Source organism: Microtus pennsylvanicus, chromosome 4 (genome assembly GCF_037038515.1).
Source record: "Microtus pennsylvanicus isolate mMicPen1 chromosome 4, mMicPen1.hap1, whole genome shotgun sequence".
Classification (NCBI taxonomy): Eukaryota; Metazoa; Chordata; class Mammalia; order Rodentia; family Cricetidae; genus Microtus; species Microtus pennsylvanicus.
In genome coordinates this window covers 45,724,653-45,741,141 of record NC_134582.1, presented here as the reverse complement: position 1 = coordinate 45,741,141, position 16,489 = coordinate 45,724,653, and the positions used below count along the sequence as shown (strand labels likewise).

General features: G+C 45.4%; 2 protein-coding genes across 4 annotated transcripts; both read left to right on the top strand.

Moving 5' to 3' along the window:
- The first annotated feature begins 4 nt into the window (after positions 1-4).
- Hars2 (histidyl-tRNA synthetase 2, mitochondrial) lies at positions 5-8,041 on the top strand. Its single transcript, XM_075968910.1, has 13 exons — positions 5-128; positions 2,009-2,083; positions 2,310-2,429; positions 2,551-2,646; positions 3,626-3,751; positions 4,034-4,141; positions 4,273-4,371; positions 4,688-4,781; positions 5,259-5,386; positions 5,472-5,714; positions 6,212-6,328; positions 6,537-6,683; positions 7,538-8,041. The coding sequence occupies exons 1-13, from the start codon at positions 15-17 to the stop codon at positions 7,595-7,597; spliced, it is 1,527 nt and encodes a 508-aa protein (XP_075825025.1). The 5' UTR covers positions 5-14; the 3' UTR covers positions 7,598-8,041.
- Positions 8,042-9,644: 1,603 nt separating this feature from the next.
- On the top strand, positions 9,645-14,973 carry Zmat2 (zinc finger matrin-type 2). Of its 3 annotated transcripts, none has more exons than XR_012910306.1 (7): positions 9,645-9,725; positions 10,057-10,150; positions 11,206-11,329; positions 12,484-12,557; positions 12,951-13,096; positions 13,956-14,158; positions 14,829-14,973. XR_012910306.1 is itself a non-coding variant. In XM_075968920.1 (7 exons), the coding sequence occupies exons 1-6, from the start codon at positions 9,708-9,710 to the stop codon at positions 14,097-14,099; spliced, it is 600 nt and encodes a 199-aa protein (XP_075825035.1). In that variant the 5' UTR covers positions 9,645-9,707; the 3' UTR covers positions 14,100-14,146; positions 14,829-14,973. The 3 variants fall into 3 exon arrangements, 2 of the variants coding, with proteins under 2 accessions (XP_075825035.1, XP_075825034.1); XM_075968920.1 differs by having other exon boundaries at positions 13,956-14,146; XM_075968919.1 differs by having other exon boundaries at positions 9,646-9,725; positions 13,956-14,973.
- Positions 14,974-16,489: the final 1,516 nt, after the last annotated feature.

The window sequence follows — 16,489 nt, the reverse complement described above, 5'->3', positions numbered from 1 at the left end:
GCTCCGGGAAGCTGATGTCCTGCTGCACGATGTCGCCCCTGCGGCGTGGTGCCTGGGCGGCGCTGCTCCGCCAGCTCCTGCGACCTCCCCGCGCTGTGTGCACCCGGGCGGTTGGCTGTCACAGCCAGGTGAGCCACCCTGAGTCGACTCCGCCCTCCTGGCCTGAAAGCATAGACTCGCAGCCTGTTGTATTATTAAAATTGGGTTTTAATTTTTAAAGGTTTATTTTTTTTTATGTGTATGGGTGTTTGCTTGCTGCGTCCGCCCCTGGTGCCCACAAGTGGGCGTGGGATCACAGAGCCCGTGCTGATGGAACTCAGGTCTTCTAAAAGAGCCATCTCTCCAAACCTGAAGTTGGTTTGTATTGATTAGCCGCTTTGTACCTGCGCTGAACTAAGAGTTTCGGATGCTTTTGTCATTTTATTATTGGAGCAATCTCAGATGTTGAGGGTTTATCTCTATTTTACAGCTAAGTAAGCGGATATCACAGGGATAAATGACTTATAGGGCTACATAACAACTAAATACTATAATGAGGTTTACTCTCAATCATTCGAAATTCTTCAGCATGTTAGAATTTGAACCAGATCTATATAGAATGTCTCCAAACCATAAATGAACTGAGTTTATGCACATCAAATGAATTTACCTTAAAATGAATCTCAGAGAAACATTTCTAAAGATAGTTGGATTCTGGAATTAGAATTAGGGATTGTGGACTTGAATTTAGACTTCTCTTTGGGGACTTTCCAAAGTATGGAGATTACCACCATTTGTATTTCTGGAAGGGAATACGGCCTTGGGGGCTTCAAGTCTGATTACTTTTTTTTTTTTTAAAGTTCATTTATCTATTAATGTGTATGGGGTGTTGGTGTGCCATGGTTCATTCTGTTCTTGTCTTTACCTGAGGGGTCTGGGGGCTGAACTTAGGTGGTCTCGATAAGTGGCGAGCCCTATTACCCATGAGCCATTTCACTAGCACGGTCAGCGGTTGTTACCTCTCTCCGAAGGCAGGTGCTTTGTACCGTCATGCTCAACAGGGCTCAGATCTTTTATTCATTTTTTAAGTCACAGCATTTTACTAGTCTGGGATTTTTTTTCCCCAACCAGGAAATTTCTTCCATAGGTTTTATTGTATGTGAGTGTAAGTATATCGAAGAACAACTTATGGGAATTGGTTTTCTCCTTCAGCATGTGAGTGGGTCCCAGGGATCCAACTCAGGTGGTCAGGTTTGATGGCTTCCCACTGAGCCATCTCCTTGGCCCAGTTTTGTTCTTTTTTGGGGGTTGGTTCTGTCTTTATGTTCCATTTACCCTGATTCCAGGTCTGACAATGACTTTATTTGTTTGTTTTTGAGACAGGGTCTCACTCTGCACTCTTGGCTGTTCTGGTGCTCACTGTGTAGGCCAGGTTGATTTAAACTCATACTGATCCGCCTGTCTGCCTCCCACTGCTGGGATTAAAGGCATGCACCACCTTTTTTTGCTATTTGAGTAAGATCTGAGAATTGGAGTTCTTTTTGTTTATTCGTTTGAGACAGGGTCTCACTGTGTAACTCCAGCTGTCCTGGAACTCACTCTGTAGACCAGGCTGGCCTCAGACTCACAGAGGTCCTCCTGCTTCTGTCTCCCAAGTGCTGGGATTACATGTGTGTACCACCATGTCCAGTTAAGAACTGAGTTCTAATTCCTACTTGTAGACATTTAGTGGTGGCAGCTGTGGGTTCTGTGTTTTTATTATTCTCAGGTGCTTCAGCTTTTTCAGACATTTAAAAACTCCAAAACAGTGAAGAAGTTTGTGTAATAAAGATCGGTCGAACTATGTATTGCAGGTATAACTGGAAATTCTACGTGGATTATTGAGGGTGGAAGGAGATGAGGGTAGATAATGTGGTGTTCAGGAAACTTTTTGTGTGGGATCAAGGGTCTTCTCAGGTTGATGGTCCACAGGGTCAGAGAGGTCACAGCTATGGCCAGTGTCCAGAGAAGGCGCATCTTTTTCTTCCAGGTTGCAGAGGCAGTGTTAACATCCCAACTGAAACCACATCAAGAGAAACCAAATTTTATCATCAAGGTTCCAAAGGTAACAACATCCTTTACCCACCCTGCCTATCAGTGTCACGAAGGGTGTGCCAGCTCTCCTTACTTCTCCCTTTTAACCTAGATCCTTTCAGGGGGTCGGTGGGTTGTTTTATTCTTGAAATTCTAGATGGGGCTCAAGTTAGTTTCAAACCTTAGATTGTAGGTATAATTTAACCTTTAGTCTTAAATGGTCTAGATTTTTTGCTTTGACTGCTTTTGTTTTCCAGGGCACCAGGGATTTAAACCCTCAACAGATGGTTTTGAGGGAGAAAATTCTTCATGAGATTATCAGCTGCTTTAAACGTCATGGGGCAAAGGGGTTGGATACACCAGCGTTCGAGCTCACAGTAAGGACAGAAGGGTGCCGGGAACCCCATTGTTTACCTGCCCTCAGTTGCCCGCAGGGCTTCTCATCTGTGTTCTGTAGTCAGTCACGGAACTGTGGTTTCTTCTGTCTGACACTCACAGGAAATGCTCACCGAGAAGTATGAAGACAACTTCGGCCTCATGTACGATTTGAAGGATCAAGGTGGAGAGTTGTTGTCTCTTCGCTATGACCTTACTGTATCCTTCCACGTGCTGGACCTGACCCGTCCCAAATCCAGAGGGCTCCTTGGCAGAAGGGAGCAGAGGAATTTTGACTTTTCATTTCCAGTTTCTTCTAGGAGGCAATTCTGCCATCAGAGCCTAACCTAAAGGCCCCATTATTTAACTTGCGTGTATATGGAGAATCTTTCCAGGAAGTTTGCAGAAACACAGATTATTGACCCTGGCTCCAGAGATTCTAAATTCTTTCACTGGAGTGCTATTTATAAACATGCACGTGAAAGAAAATCAATTAGTGTGTGTGTGTGCGTGTGTGTGTGTACACGCATGTGCAGATCACAGGACAGCTTTGTGGAGTTCTGGGGACAGAACTTAGGGTGCCAGATTTGTGCAGCGTACCCCTTCCCCTACTGCACCATCTTGCATGTGCTACGCCAGAGCTTCTCAACCTGTGGGTTGCAACCCCACAGGGGTCATATATCTGATATTTACATTATGATTCATAAGAGTAGCAAAATAACTATGGTTATGAAGTAACAGTGAAATAACTTTTATGGTTGGGGGGTCACCACAACACAAGGAACTGTATTACATGGTTGCAGCGTGAGGAAGGTTGAGAAGCACCACTCTAAACAGAATCCTGGAAATGTGCATGTGGTCTTGGGCTGAGCTTTCAGAAACAGGGTTTTAGATTGTAGGCAAATTCAGTTCTGAAGCTTGAGGGCTTTTTAGTTAGTTGGGTAATGGTCTGGATGGGAGGAAATGGACTGGACCTAAGCGTCTGAGGTCATTGCTGTCCCTGCCTCTTTTTTTCTGGTCACCTTTCAGTTTCATAAGTGAAATGCCTTCATCAACACCAACTCTGCTAGGTTTCGGAGACAGTGGAAACCAGCCTGAAGACAAGGATGGTTTCTAGGAACCCAGTTCTCCCTCCTGTCTGAATGGCTGGCGTAAACGTGGAACATAGTGTCTTTCTTCCTCAACCTGCTTACATAAGGTCCCCTTTGCTCGCTATCTGGCCATGAATAAACTGAAGAAGATGAAGCGATATCAAGTTGGAAAGGTGTGGCGGCGAGAGAGCCCAGCCATAGTCCAGGGCCGCTACCGGGAGTTCTGCCAATGTGTAAGGGACCCGGCTGGGGCTTCATAGTTTAGTGATGGTTAAGTTGGGGATTAGCTGATCAGTGGGAGGTTTGTTTTTCTTCTGTTTGGTTTGCTTGGTTTGTTTTTGGGTTTTGGTTTTGTTGAGATAGATATTTGAGACATCTATATATCTTTGACTGTCCTGGAACTGACCAGGCTGCCTTGAACTCCCTGAGAGATCCCATCTGCCTCTGCCTTCCAAGTGCTGCCATTAAAGGCGTGTGCCGCTATGCCTGACTTTCTGCCTCTTTTTTTCTTGTAGGATTTTGACATTGCCGGTGAGTTCGACCCTATGATCCCCGATGCAGAATGTCTGAAGATCATGTGTGAAATCCTAAGTGGATTGCATCTGGGGGACTTTCTCATTAAGGTGAGGCCAGCCTGCTGGACATCGTGAAGGAAAAGTTTGGATTGGGCCTGTGAAATTGTCTTTAAGAGTCAAGCGTTTTAGAGATGGCCATTAACCCAAAGACACTTGGGTTAATTCTGTTGAGTTCACAGGTAAATGACCGGCGGGTTGTAGATGGGATGTTTGCTGTCTGTGGTGTTCCTGAGAGCAAGTTCCGTACCATCTGCTCCTCCATGGACAAACTAGACAAGGTAACAGAGAAAACATGCTTTAAACAGACCCTGTCTGGGTTTCTGCCCTGCCTGCTAATCCACGCCATTAGGGAAGAATAAGGAGACCATGGCTGAAAGTGGCTGTTTGCAGGGGGGGGGGGTTAAGGAGTCATTTTTAAACTAAGTCTGAGTTATGCTATATAGTGGGGATTGTGGCTGGGTTTCTTAAATTGCCTCTGATTTTGCTGAATTTACTGTGAATTCCTCAAGATATCTATGCCAAATGAAAACAAGATGGCCTGCGTCAGTTAGGTGAAGAGGAGCTTGGGTTGAGCTAATGTTTATCTCAATGCAGATGTCTTGGGAAGATGTGAGACATGAGATGGTGGTCAAGAAAGGCCTAGCTCCTGAGGTGGCCGATCGGATTGGGGAGTATGCCCAATGTCACGGTAAGAACTAGTGCTTTCAGAGCCGTGGTCAACCGGCTGAGGGCGACATGTGTCCAGCTCCAGAGTCTGACCTGGATCAAGTTTCCCTTTTATGTATTGAAACTGCTTTATGTCTTCTTGGCAAAGGCAGAAGCAGAGAAGAAGGTCTTGACACTAAGAATGTGGGTTTTTTTGTTTGTTTGTTTGTTTAAAGAAAATGAGGAAGGTGGGTTAGAGCAGATAAATTCAAGCTGGCTGTGGTGGCACATGTTTTTAGTCCCAGCCCTTGGGAGGCAGGGGTAGGTGGATCTCCATGAGTTTGAGGCCAACCTGGTGTACATAATGAATTCTAGGATAGCCTGGGCTATGTAGAGAGACTCTATCCAAAACCAAACAAACAAAAACTCAGACTGAAACAGCAACAACAAACACCTAGATAAATTTGGATCAAACACACTTGGGCAAACAACACAGACTTTACCTGACTTTTCTTTCCAGGGGGGATATCCCTGGTAGAGGAAATGTCCAAGGATCCCAATCTGTCCCAAAGCCAGCTGGCCCTGCAGGGCTTGGCGGACCTGAAGCTGCTCTTTGAATACCTGACTCTATTTGGAATTGCCGAAAAGGTAGGAAGAGCTGGGATTGACCTTCTGTTGAGCTCCTAGGTTCTCAGAGTCTGATCTGGGACTGACTGTAGCTTTTCTCTTACAGATCTCTTTTGACTTAAGTCTGGCCCGGGGCCTAGACTATTATACAGGAGTGATCTATGAAGCAGTACTACTATCGTCTCCGGGTCAGGCTGCAACGGAGGCTCTGAATGTGGGCAGTGTGGCTGCCGGTGGACGCTATGATGGCCTGGTAGCCCAGTTTGATCCCAAGGGCCATAACGTGCCCTGTGTGGGGTTGAGCATTGGAGTAGAGAGAATCTTCTTCCTTATGGAGCAGAAGATGAAGGTAAGTCCTAGGTAGAGTTGAAATGACCTTGAAAGCTAAGAACTAGTTTCTGGAGGTGCATTTTGGACCTTTTTTTTTCTTTTTGCTTCTTGGAATTGATAGTACAAAGGAAATATCTATCGTTCTTTTTTAAAAGATTGATTCTATCTTTTTATGTGCATGAGTGTTTAGCCTGAAGGTGTGTGCATGCTTGGTGCCAATGGAGGTCAGAAGTGGGTGGTCAGAGCTATGAGTGAGCCACCATGTCAGTGTGGAGGACTGAACTTGGATCTTTTGAAAGAACAAGTACTCTAACTTCTGAGCCATTTCTCCAAGCCTTTCCTCCCTCTGCACTCCTCCCAACCCCCTTAAAAGAACTATCTGAAATAGGATTTCTTTCTGAGCCTAAGTGGGCCTTGATCTTAGGGTCTTCCTGCCCAAGACACCTGAGTACTGGGATTACAGTTGTGAGAGCTACCCTAGGCTGTAGTTTTAGTTTTTTCTCTCTGTTTTATTAGGCTTCTGGTAAGAAGGTTCGAACCACAGAGACCCAAGTGTTTGTGGCCACACCCCAGAAGAATTTTCTTCGAGAACGGTTGAAGCTAATCGCAGAGCTCTGGGATGCTGGAATCAAGGTTTGGTAGCGCTGGTATCAGAGTGATCTGGGTGTATGTGGACACCATAATCATGGCTCATTTCATGCCTGTGGTGGTACTCAGGACATTTTTAGCTTACCACTAGAGGGCTAGCTACTTATTTCTGGCTCCCTTGGAACTGTATGTTCTTGGGCACTTACATACTATAACCACGTCAACTCCCCTACTTACTTTTTATCCTTTTCAGGCAGAGATACTCTATAAAAACAACCCTAAACTATTAACCCAGCTGCATTATTGTGAGAAAACAGGTATTCCTCTGATGGTCATCATTGGTGAGCAAGAACAGAAGGAAGGTGTCCTCAAGCTCCGTTCAGTGGCCAGCAGAGAAGAAGTGAGTGGGACCTTGCGGAAATACTGAGTTCCAAATGCTGCACCCCACCCCACCTTTTTAAAGACAGGTTGCACTCTTTAGCTCAGAATGGTCTGGGACTGTGACACCCAGGCTCTCCTTGAACTCTTGATCTTCGTGCTACAACCTCTCAAGTGCTGTGGCTACAGGCATATGTTGTCATGCCTAGATCCCAGATTCCTTTTTTTTTTTAGACAGGGTTTCTCTATGTAGCTCTAATTGTCCTGGAACTTGCTCTGTAGACCAACCAGGCTGGTCTTGAACTTGGAGATCTAGTTGCCCCTGCCTCCTGGGACTAAAGTTGTATGCCACCATCACCCAACTGATTTCAGATTCTTTTCAGAGATGCGGTCTCTGAGGAAATAAATTTAAAACTTTTTCTTTTAAATTACGTGTATGTGTGTGTGTGTATATGTGTGTGTGTGTGTGTGTGTGTGTGTGTGTGTGTGTGTGTGTATGTGTGTATGTGTATGTGTATATGTATTTGTGCACATATATCTCATGCATATATGTGTATTTCACCTTGCAGGAGTCACTTCTCTCCTTCCATAATATAGGTCCCAGGTGTAAATAGTGAGAATAGATTCAGGGGGCTGGAGAGATAGCTTAGAGTCTAAGAGCTTAGAGTCTAAGAGCATTGGCTGCTCTTCAGAGGTTTTGAGCTCAATTCCCAGTAACCACATGGTGGCTCACAACCATAATAATGAGATCTGGTGCCCTCTTCTGGCGAGAAGGCATACATGCAGATAAAAGAGAATTCAGAATGAAGTAAATTTGGAAAAACTGGCTACGTATCATTTTCTGTTTTATCACACAAGGATTCTCTTATGTTTTAGGTGACCATTAATCGAGAAAGTCTTGTGGCTGAAATTCAAAAGCGACTGTCTGAGTCTTGATTGTTGCCTGATTTCTGTCTGCTGCCCTTAGAAGAAAAGTTTTCATCTAGGACTGAGCTCTGGTGGACTTTACAACAGCTGGCCAGCATGGCTGCTGTACAGTTGCCTTATGCCTCCATCTGTCCTGGATACAGAAGTGGCCCTGAGGACTCATGAATCAGCGGCTACTCTGCTTGAGTGAACATGGCTGGCATGCAGAAGAAGCACACTCCAGCTGCAAAGGCAGAGCTGAAGTGCCTTTGAATTCTGTCAAGAGATGTTAAGATGGTTACTGTGAATGAGGCTCTGGAAGACTTGCCTTAGGCCAAGACTCTGGACCACTGAAATGAGAAGCGAAATATGTACTTCACTTACTGTATTGTATCTGGGAACAAGATTTTGGAGAAATTGTCTACATTAGACTATATTCTGTCTGTGGAGTATTAAAAAGACAGTAAGAAAGGACCAGAAGTGCATCTGCTTCTTCCAGTTAACAGTAGAAGGGTGGGGCTCTTTAATTATTTTGGACATTGAGTTTAGTGGATGATAAGTTAGCGATCTGATCTGATCTGATCTTTGGAGATTTTGGACACCATTCCCTTTGGAGGTGAAAGCAGGAGGATGAGAAGCTCAAAGTTGGCTTTGGGGCCAGGCGGTGGTGGTGGTGGCGCACATCTTTAATCCCAGCTCTCGGGGGGGCAGAGGCAGGCGGATCTCTGTGAGTTCGAGGCCAGCCTGGTCTACAAGAGCTAGTTTCAGGACAGGCTTCAGAGCGACACAGAGAAACCCTGTCTCAAAAAAAAAAAACCCAAAAATATGAATAAATAGATAAAAATTCAGCCTTGGGTTTACATGAGACCCCTTTTCAAAACAACATCGACAGCAATAACTTCTGCCCAATGTGCCCATGTTTAATCCCAGCAGTGGAGTGGGGGGGCAGAGGCAGCAGAATCTCTTGAGTTTGAGGTTAACTAAACAAGAGTAAAGATTATAACAAGCAGAACACAGAAAAGGGGAGGATGTTCAGACAAGAGGCTGGATAGATGAAGAGGGAAAGTAGCCTCAAAGAGGGAGGTTTTCTTTATTGGGAACCCAGATGGGCAGAGTTCTTGTGACTCCAGTTAATACACCGAGGAAAATACAAAGAGTTTCAGATTAGCCAGGGCCCAATAGATCTTGTCTTAAAACATACCATGCCTATAACCCTAGCGCTTGGAAAGTGGAGGCAGGAAGTTGAGGAGATTAAAACCATCCTCTCAGCATCATAGCCCGGGGTATGTAGACTGTCTCAAGGACTACAAACTTGTCAAGAGTGCTGAGTGCTTTATTCTGGGGGTGCTGGCTGGTGAAAGTGTCAAGATTAAATTGTACTTCATAAATTGAATGAGTTTAAATGTTCTCCAGACATGGAAATAAGTTTAACCAAAGAATAGTATCTTTGTTTCAGGGGAAAAGAACCCAAATGTAAAAGTGCTTGTCTTTTGTACATAATTTAGAGCCACACTCATAGTACATGCTGGTGAATAGGACATCCAGACCACTGATAGTGTGTTAGCTTTAAAAATAAGGTTTACTAGGCAGAGTCCAATTGGTAGAACGCCTGATCGCATGAACGAAGCCCTGGGTTCAAGCTCCAGCACCACATGAACGGGACATGGTGGCTCATGCCTGTAAACCCAGTACTTCGGAAGTGGAGGCAGGAAAATCAGAAGTTCAAGACTAGCCACCAATACAGAGTCCAGTCTGGGCTGAGAACCTGTCTTAAAAAAAAAAACAAAAAACCTGAGATGCAGGTAAAGTTGATTCACTCATGGGGTACTGTTTCCGAACCTCTGAGTCTTTGTAAAAGACAAGAAAGAGCTGAGCTATTACTCTTCCAGGGCTTGTTTTGAAAGCCGGAGAGAAAAAACGTTGGCCAGTGCCCTTACTTCCGTGTTGCTTCACGCTCCTTTTGCGCCTGCGCCGTCTCCTTGGAACAGAGGGCGGGGCTAACAGGATAGCCTTAGAATCGCTCCAGTCCTTAACGCAGTTAGAACGCGAGGCTCGAATCTTATTGGAGCATGATCTTGCCTTATGGCTCCCGGGCGCGCTTTACGGCATTTTACGGCTTTCCATTCACTTCGCTGTGAAGATGGCGTCGGGCAGCGGGGTAGGTGTTGGTGTGAGGAGGTTTGAGGGTTCTGGGTGGTTTTTCGGAGCTAAATAGAGACAAGCTGTGAGACTTGGCTGTTTTCCTGACACCTCTTCGCGATCTCAGGGTCCAGGTTCGAGGACTCCCCCGTAAGGCCTTGGCGCAGGGACCGTGGAATCTCGGAAGTCTCTCGGGTTGGGGTCCCGAGTGCCCCAGACCCCCGGGCGTTCCAGAGAGACTTCTCTTTTGAAAGGTCCTGGGGCCGCCTTGGTGGCAGTTAGGCGGTTCCCTTAGTTTCTTCAGGGGAGCAGGCACAACGACGGATCTTGAGCACTTTTTCCCCCTACAGACAAAAAACTTGGACTTTCGCCGAAAGTGGGACAAAGATGAATATGAGAAGCTTGCGGAGAAGAGACTCACAGAAGAGAGAGAAAAGAAGGATGGTGGGTACTCACTTCACGAAGGGCTAAGGGGATGGTAGAGTTGATACAATGGCTAGAGAAGGAATGCCCCGGCAACAGGATAGATAGCTTGCAGTTAGCATGTGACGACAAGCAGGCGAAAAAAGCCCAAAGCTTTCCCCTCTCCTTTTACATGAGCTGCCCCCTAGGGTGGCCCATATTCAGGGTGGGTTTTCCCATCTTTTTTGTTTTGTCTTTTTTTTTCGAGACAGAGTTTCTCTGTAGCTTTGCAGTCTGTCCTGGAACTAGCTCTTGTAGACCAGGCTGGCCTCGAACTCACAGAGATCCGCCTGCCTCTGCCTCCTGAGTGCTGGGATTAAAGGCGTGCGCCACCTCCGCCCAGCAGGGTTTTCCCATCTTAAATGATCCAGCTCATCCTCCCTCCAAACAAAAATAAAAATAAACTGCAAACAGGTGTGTTCAGCTGCTTGGGTTTAGGTGACTCCAGATGTAGTCAAGTTGACAATCAGTGTTAGCCATCACACGCACGAGAACATTGGACATTATGTTATGGAGTGTGAGTTCCCCTCTTCTCAGAGGTTTACTTCAAGCAAAAATTCAGAACTCCTCATTTCAGCTAGACGAGGAGGCTCTGTTAAGTGTGCTAGCTTTCAAGTGGAGAAAAGCTCTTGAGAGTTGGGATTACCATCCAATCCGAGGCCAGCTTGGTCCACATAGTGAGTTCCAGACCAATTAGAGTTTTTTCTGGCCTCTTTTAACTGCTGTATAAAGTATCTATTGTGTCCCTTCGTTGAGGAATCAAAAAACAAAACAAAACAAGAGTAGTCATCTTCATTTTGGGGTTCATGTATTTCTTTTCCTTTTTGGCCAAGGCACTGTAATACTCACTGTTAATCCCTGTACTCGGGAGGCAGGGGCAGGTGGACCGCTGAGTTTGAGGCCAGCCTGGTCGACAAAGTGAGTTTAGTATAGCAAGGGCTACACAGAGAAACCCTGTCTTAAAACACACACACACACACACACACACAGAGATTCTAGTAAATACTGAAGGTACCCACTTTGTCGTTCTGTTTCAGGAAAACCAGTGCAGCCCGTCAAGCGGGAGCTTCTTCGGCACAGGGATTACAAGGTGGACTTGGAGTCCAAGCTTGGGAAGACGATCGTCATTACCAAGACGACCCCACAGTCTGAAATGGGAGGGTGAGTAGCTTTTTGTCCTTCTCTAATACCAAGGCTGGTCTAATAAACTATTCTTATTGTTTTTAGGAAGTGTTGAGGAAAGTCTCAGATCAGGGATGGCGACCTTATTGACCATAACTCGGTTCTTTGTTTTTCTTTGCCCCCTCCTGAAGTTTGAAGTCAACTCAGCCCTATTTCCAGGGGAGTTTGTTCTGTGGGCTGCTTCTCATCAGTAGTACCCTCAAAGGGGTTATATGGTCTGTTGTGAAGGCACGGGGGTATTTTAGGTGGAGCTGTTAGCTGTAGTTACTATACACCAGTTCTGTGAGCTGTAGAGGAGTTCCACAGAGCTGGTCACCCCTTTGCCACCATTCCTTCAATTCTGTCCAGTTAGAGTTTATCCGGAGACTCATACAGATATATAGCAGTTAGCCACATTTCTGCAGATTATTTAGTAAGCCCACTGTTTTGATGCCTTTGCTGTATAAATTAGTAAGTTAAACCTCTAGGATCATAAAATAATAATAGTTGCTCATAGTTTCATGGGCACAGAATTGAGGGGTAGTTAGTTTCCTTGGAGGTTCTGGATCAGGGTCTCCAATGAAGCTGCAGTCATGGAATTGACTAGGTTTGCTTGCATTCACTGGAGCTTAAATAAAGTTAGAAGATCTTCTTCCAAGCTCTCAGATGCCTATGGTTTGGAGGCTGAAGTTCACCCTGTGGGCCTATTTATAAGGTTGTTCACAATAAAACATAAAGAGATGAATTTCCCCAAACCAAGTAGTCATCCTCACAAATGCAGAAGCCACTGTATGATAATCTAATCTTGGAAGTGATAAACCACTGCTTTTGCATGTTCTGACTATCACACAGAACATTTTGGCACAGATTGGGAGGAAGCTACAAAGGAAGGGAAGACAACGAGAGTCAGGCTGCCTTGGAGGGTGGAGACTATCTTCCAAGGCTTTATGAAAATACACATCTGTAATTCTAGCATTTACGAAGGGGCAGGACAAACTGCATGTCTGAGGCCAGCTTGGTCTCAGACCAGTTAATGTCTCCATTAATGAAACAGATTTCATATAAGTTTCCCCAAAATTTGAGTTTCTTCCCTGAAAACAGTAAGATCCTTAAAAACCAGATTGACCCATGTGCTGTTTCTTCCCGTTTGTCAGCTACTACTGCAACGTCTGTGACTGCGTGGTGAAAGACTCCATCAACTTCCTGGATCACATTAATGGAAAGAAACGTAAGACATGGAGGTAGTTCAGGACTGGAGCTGGGACTGGTCGAGGGGAAGTGTGGTAGGGTGGTTTTCTTGGTGTGTGTGTGTGTGTGTTTATTTATAAATGTGTATTGCTGAGTATGTGACTCCTGTGCAGAAGCACAGAGGCCAGAGGAGGAGGCTAGCTGACCTGGTTGATAATCTGGTTAGTAAATGCAGTTGAAAGCTACCTGCTAATTATCTGGGGCTGCCACTTCTGAGAGCAGGTGAGACCCAGAGCTGCTTTTAACCATAGTTATTTTTGTTGTGTATTTTATTATGAAAAGGTTTAAAAAGAAAAAAAATAGCAAGGGCCAAACTTTTTGAGGGGCTGAGACTGTTAAAGTTATGGTTGCCTTCACTGTTCACCTCACCCAGATCAGCGAAACTTGGGTATGTCTATGCGTGTGGAACGCTCCACTCTGGATCAGGTAAAGAAACGTTTTGAGGTCAACAAGAAGAAGATGGAAGAGAAGCAGAAGGACTATGATTTTGAGGAAAGGATGAAGGAACTCAGAGAAGAGGTGAGACTCTCCTGACCCTGCTCCCCACCTTTGGCATTTTACCTTGTGAATTGGGGGTGGCCCTCTTCCTCGGCTTACACTCTGTGATCTCCAGTTTTGTTCTTGGATTTCTGTGTACTAGGGTGTCCTTGTTTGAGATTCATCAGAAATGGCTCAAAACCTATCCATTTCTCTTTGGCTCTTTAGACCAGATCGCTTGGGAGTTAACTTTTCATTTGGTTTGTTTTTTAGACAGGTTTGTTTTAGTTTCATTTTAGGTTCATAGCAAAATAAAGAAAGTTCAGAACTTCCCACTGCTATCATACTTGCATGCACGTGTAGCTTCCCCTATACTTTTTACTCCCTTTTAGACTATAGGAGGGAGTAACTAAATATAACTAGTCCCTAGTTGGTCTATGGATCCAGGTTATAGGGTCAGAATCCTTTTTCTTCCATGTATTTGCATGAATTTTGGGAAAGTTAAATAACTTCAGTGTACCTCATTTTCTGCACGGGAGATATTAGGATAATATTTACACTGAACTGAGAGCAGATATTAGCATATCCTGCATGCCCCAGGATGTTGTCTGGATGAACTAGAGATGAACTAGGGTGTATAGTTAAGAACTCCAGAGACAATGAATCTCTTCTTATCCCTTAAAATCTTTTCTTACAGTCTTCCTCCACTGCCGTCCTAGGCATCAGTCTCGGGGTCTCATGTGTGCTGGACAAGGGCTTTATCCTTGACTTTTTAACCTTTACTGTGGCTGTCGGTCATGCTGAAAGATGGAAAAGAATCTTGAAGCTCACGTATCTCTTTCAACAATATCAACTCTGGAGCGAACTAATTCTGTGTAATTTTCTCTCTTTTGCCCTTTAGGAGGAAAAGGCTAAAGCATACAAGAAAGAGAAGCAGAAGGAGAAGAAAAGGAGGGCCGAGGAGGACTTGACGTTTGAGGAGGATGATGAGATGGCAGCTGTGATGGGCTTCTCTGGCTTTGGCTCCACCAAGAAGAGTTACTGAGGCGTTCTCTTTGGCCTAACTTTGGCCTGTGCTGGACCTAACTTTGAGTGTGTGTTGAGGTGGGGTGGGGTGTCATTTCTTTTTGGGTACTGGAGAAAGTCCTTACGAGTGTTAATGGGCAGGGCTAGAGGGTGGGTATTTGTGGTTTCCCTCTGCATTGGGAGAGGGCACAGGGTGTAGAGGGGAAGCTGTGGCAGATTCTGTCAGCCTTGGTATATATATTATTGGAGTCACAGATCCTCTGCCCATCGTTCCCAATAAAGAAAGACCTCCCTCTTTGAGGCTGCTTTCCCCCAGTTCCCCTGCATCTTTCCCTCTTCATCTATCCTCCTTTTCCCTGTGTTCTGATTTTGTTCTAATCTTTACTCTTGTTCAGCCTGCAACAGAAGGGTTATCTGGGTCTCCAGTACACAGGTGCTGGCGTATGCTTGCCCAGCTCTTCCTCCCGTCCCGCCCAGCAGTTCTCTAGCCACCTGTGCATGCATGTGACTTCTGCCTGGGTCAATGTGTGTGTGGGTATGTGTGCATGATTTATCACAAAGAGGGGCCTGAGCTAGAATCTCAGGGCATTGCTGCCCTGGGGCCTAATGTTTTTGGTTTCCTCGGTGCATGTAACAGGAAATTAAATGGGATGAGTGTTTGGTGTGGCTTGTGTCTGGTGAGTTTTTAACCTTGTTTCTTCTGTTTCACATCACTGAGGATTTCTGTTTCTGTCTTCCTTGGGAACAGGTTCTTGGAAGAACCTATTTGATGCAAAAAAGAATGAAACCAACAAGACAAAAGAACCCTTAAACCAAACAGACAAACAAACTCTGGGAGACCCTGGTTCTCACACTGTTCAACATTACAATAAATGGCACTGACTGGGCCTGTTTCACTTTGTTGGGAACCTTTTCATATCATCCCCTGTCCCAGAAGTTTCTACAGTAAGGGTTTCCACATAGAGCCTTCCCCTTCTGATTTGACCCCCCCAGTATAGGTTTCCTCAGTGTGAGTTTTCCCTCTCTGCTAATAGAATCTGTGCCCTTGTAAGTCTGAGTAACAGTTTAGCCTCCTGTAATTTTAGCATCCTCTGATGGCAACAGAAGAGCTCAGGGTTGAACCTAACTGTCTGCAGTTGGGCAGGCATTGGGTTACTCAGTCTTGGTACAGTTGATGAGCTAGGTAAGCCTTTGGGGTATTTCTGTAGTATTTTTGAGACAGGGTCTCACTTGGTTGGCTTTGAACTCAGATCCACTGTCTCAGCCTCTTCGGTGCTGGGATTAACTGGCCAGCTATGTTTGAAGGGGCTGTTCTGTGCACTGTAGGATGTTGAGCAGCATCCCTGGCCTTCACTTAGTAGATGTCAGTAGCACTTGCATCCACTTGTGACAACTAAAAATACCTTTGTTGCCTGAGAATGGGTAAATGGCTCCTCCATTGAAAATGACTAAGAAACTTCCCCACTGTGGTATAACCTGTGAACTGCATGACATAGACTGGTCACCACCACCACCACCCCTGCCCCAACACAGAGAACTCCTGGATCACGTACTGTGCCTTGTGTAAGGGATTCAAGGATGAGACGGGGATGAGGGCAGAGGGGACAGTCATACAAGTCATGTAAACAGATGAAACTCCTTTGGCTGGCTCTATGCTCTGGATAAAGGGGTCCATTTGAGTTAACGAGACTGCCACAATATGACTCTTTCTCTGATCCATGTAGTTCCTCACCTTTAGGTAGCATCTGACACACTGGGTCTCACAAAGCCCTGGACCCTGCCCTTTGGTTTGTGTGTAAGATTTCGGTACTGATAGGTCTGCCTTTTGATGAATGAATTCTCACATGGAATTTGGCCGTTGGGGCTGCTGTATAAACACATGCTTCCATGTTGGCTTACTGCCTGACTCAGGAATTTACAGTGTTGAGCATGGTGATCACACCTGTAACCCCAGCACTTGGGAAACAGAAGCAGGATTGCTATAAAATCATGGGCAGTCTGGTTTGAATAGCAAGACTTTATAGCAAAGAAATCTTAGAGTTTGCAGGCCGATTGCAGGTAAGTTCACATTTGCATTCGTAGGCAGGATTGCTTACACTACCTGTCCTAGAAAGAGTAACACGGTTGAGTGGATTCCCCCCACCTCCGGCCCAAGACTGATAAGGTTTCAGTAAGAAGAGATTCTAACCTTGGGAAATCACCTTTTCAACTGAGCAATGATGAATGTTTTCTCTCTACTGTGGTGAGATCACCTCTGTCATTTCCGATATAACTGTGTTTCAGGTTTTGTAAACTTGGGACAGGTAAATGACATGGCTAGGTTCTATGGGGGAGGTGTTAAGATGGGAGCTTGGGGCAGGCGGTGGGAGCTCACGCCTTTAATCCCAGTACTGGGGAGGCAGAGGCATC

What these genes read in the sequence shown, in the direction of transcription:
- Hars2 (XM_075968910.1), top strand. Translation starts at nt 15, where the DNA reads ATGTCCTGCTGCACGATGTCGCCCCTGCGGCGTGGTGCCTGGGCGGCG. An exon ending in TGGGGGACTTTCTCATTAAG is followed by an intron (nt 4,142 to 4,272) that starts GTGAGGCCAGCC and finishes TTGAGTTCACAG; the next exon opens with GTAAATGACCGGCGGGTTGT. An exon ending in CCATGGACAAACTAGACAAG is followed by an intron (nt 4,372 to 4,687) that starts GTAACAGAGAAA and finishes ATCTCAATGCAG; the next exon opens with ATGTCTTGGGAAGATGTGAG.
- Zmat2 (XM_075968920.1), top strand. An exon ending in AGAGAGAGAAAAGAAGGATG is followed by an intron (nt 10,151 to 11,205) that starts GTGGGTACTCAC and finishes GTTCTGTTTCAG; the next exon opens with GAAAACCAGTGCAGCCCGTC. An exon ending in TCACATTAATGGAAAGAAAC is followed by an intron (nt 12,558 to 12,950) that starts GTAAGACATGGA and finishes CACCTCACCCAG; the next exon opens with ATCAGCGAAACTTGGGTATG.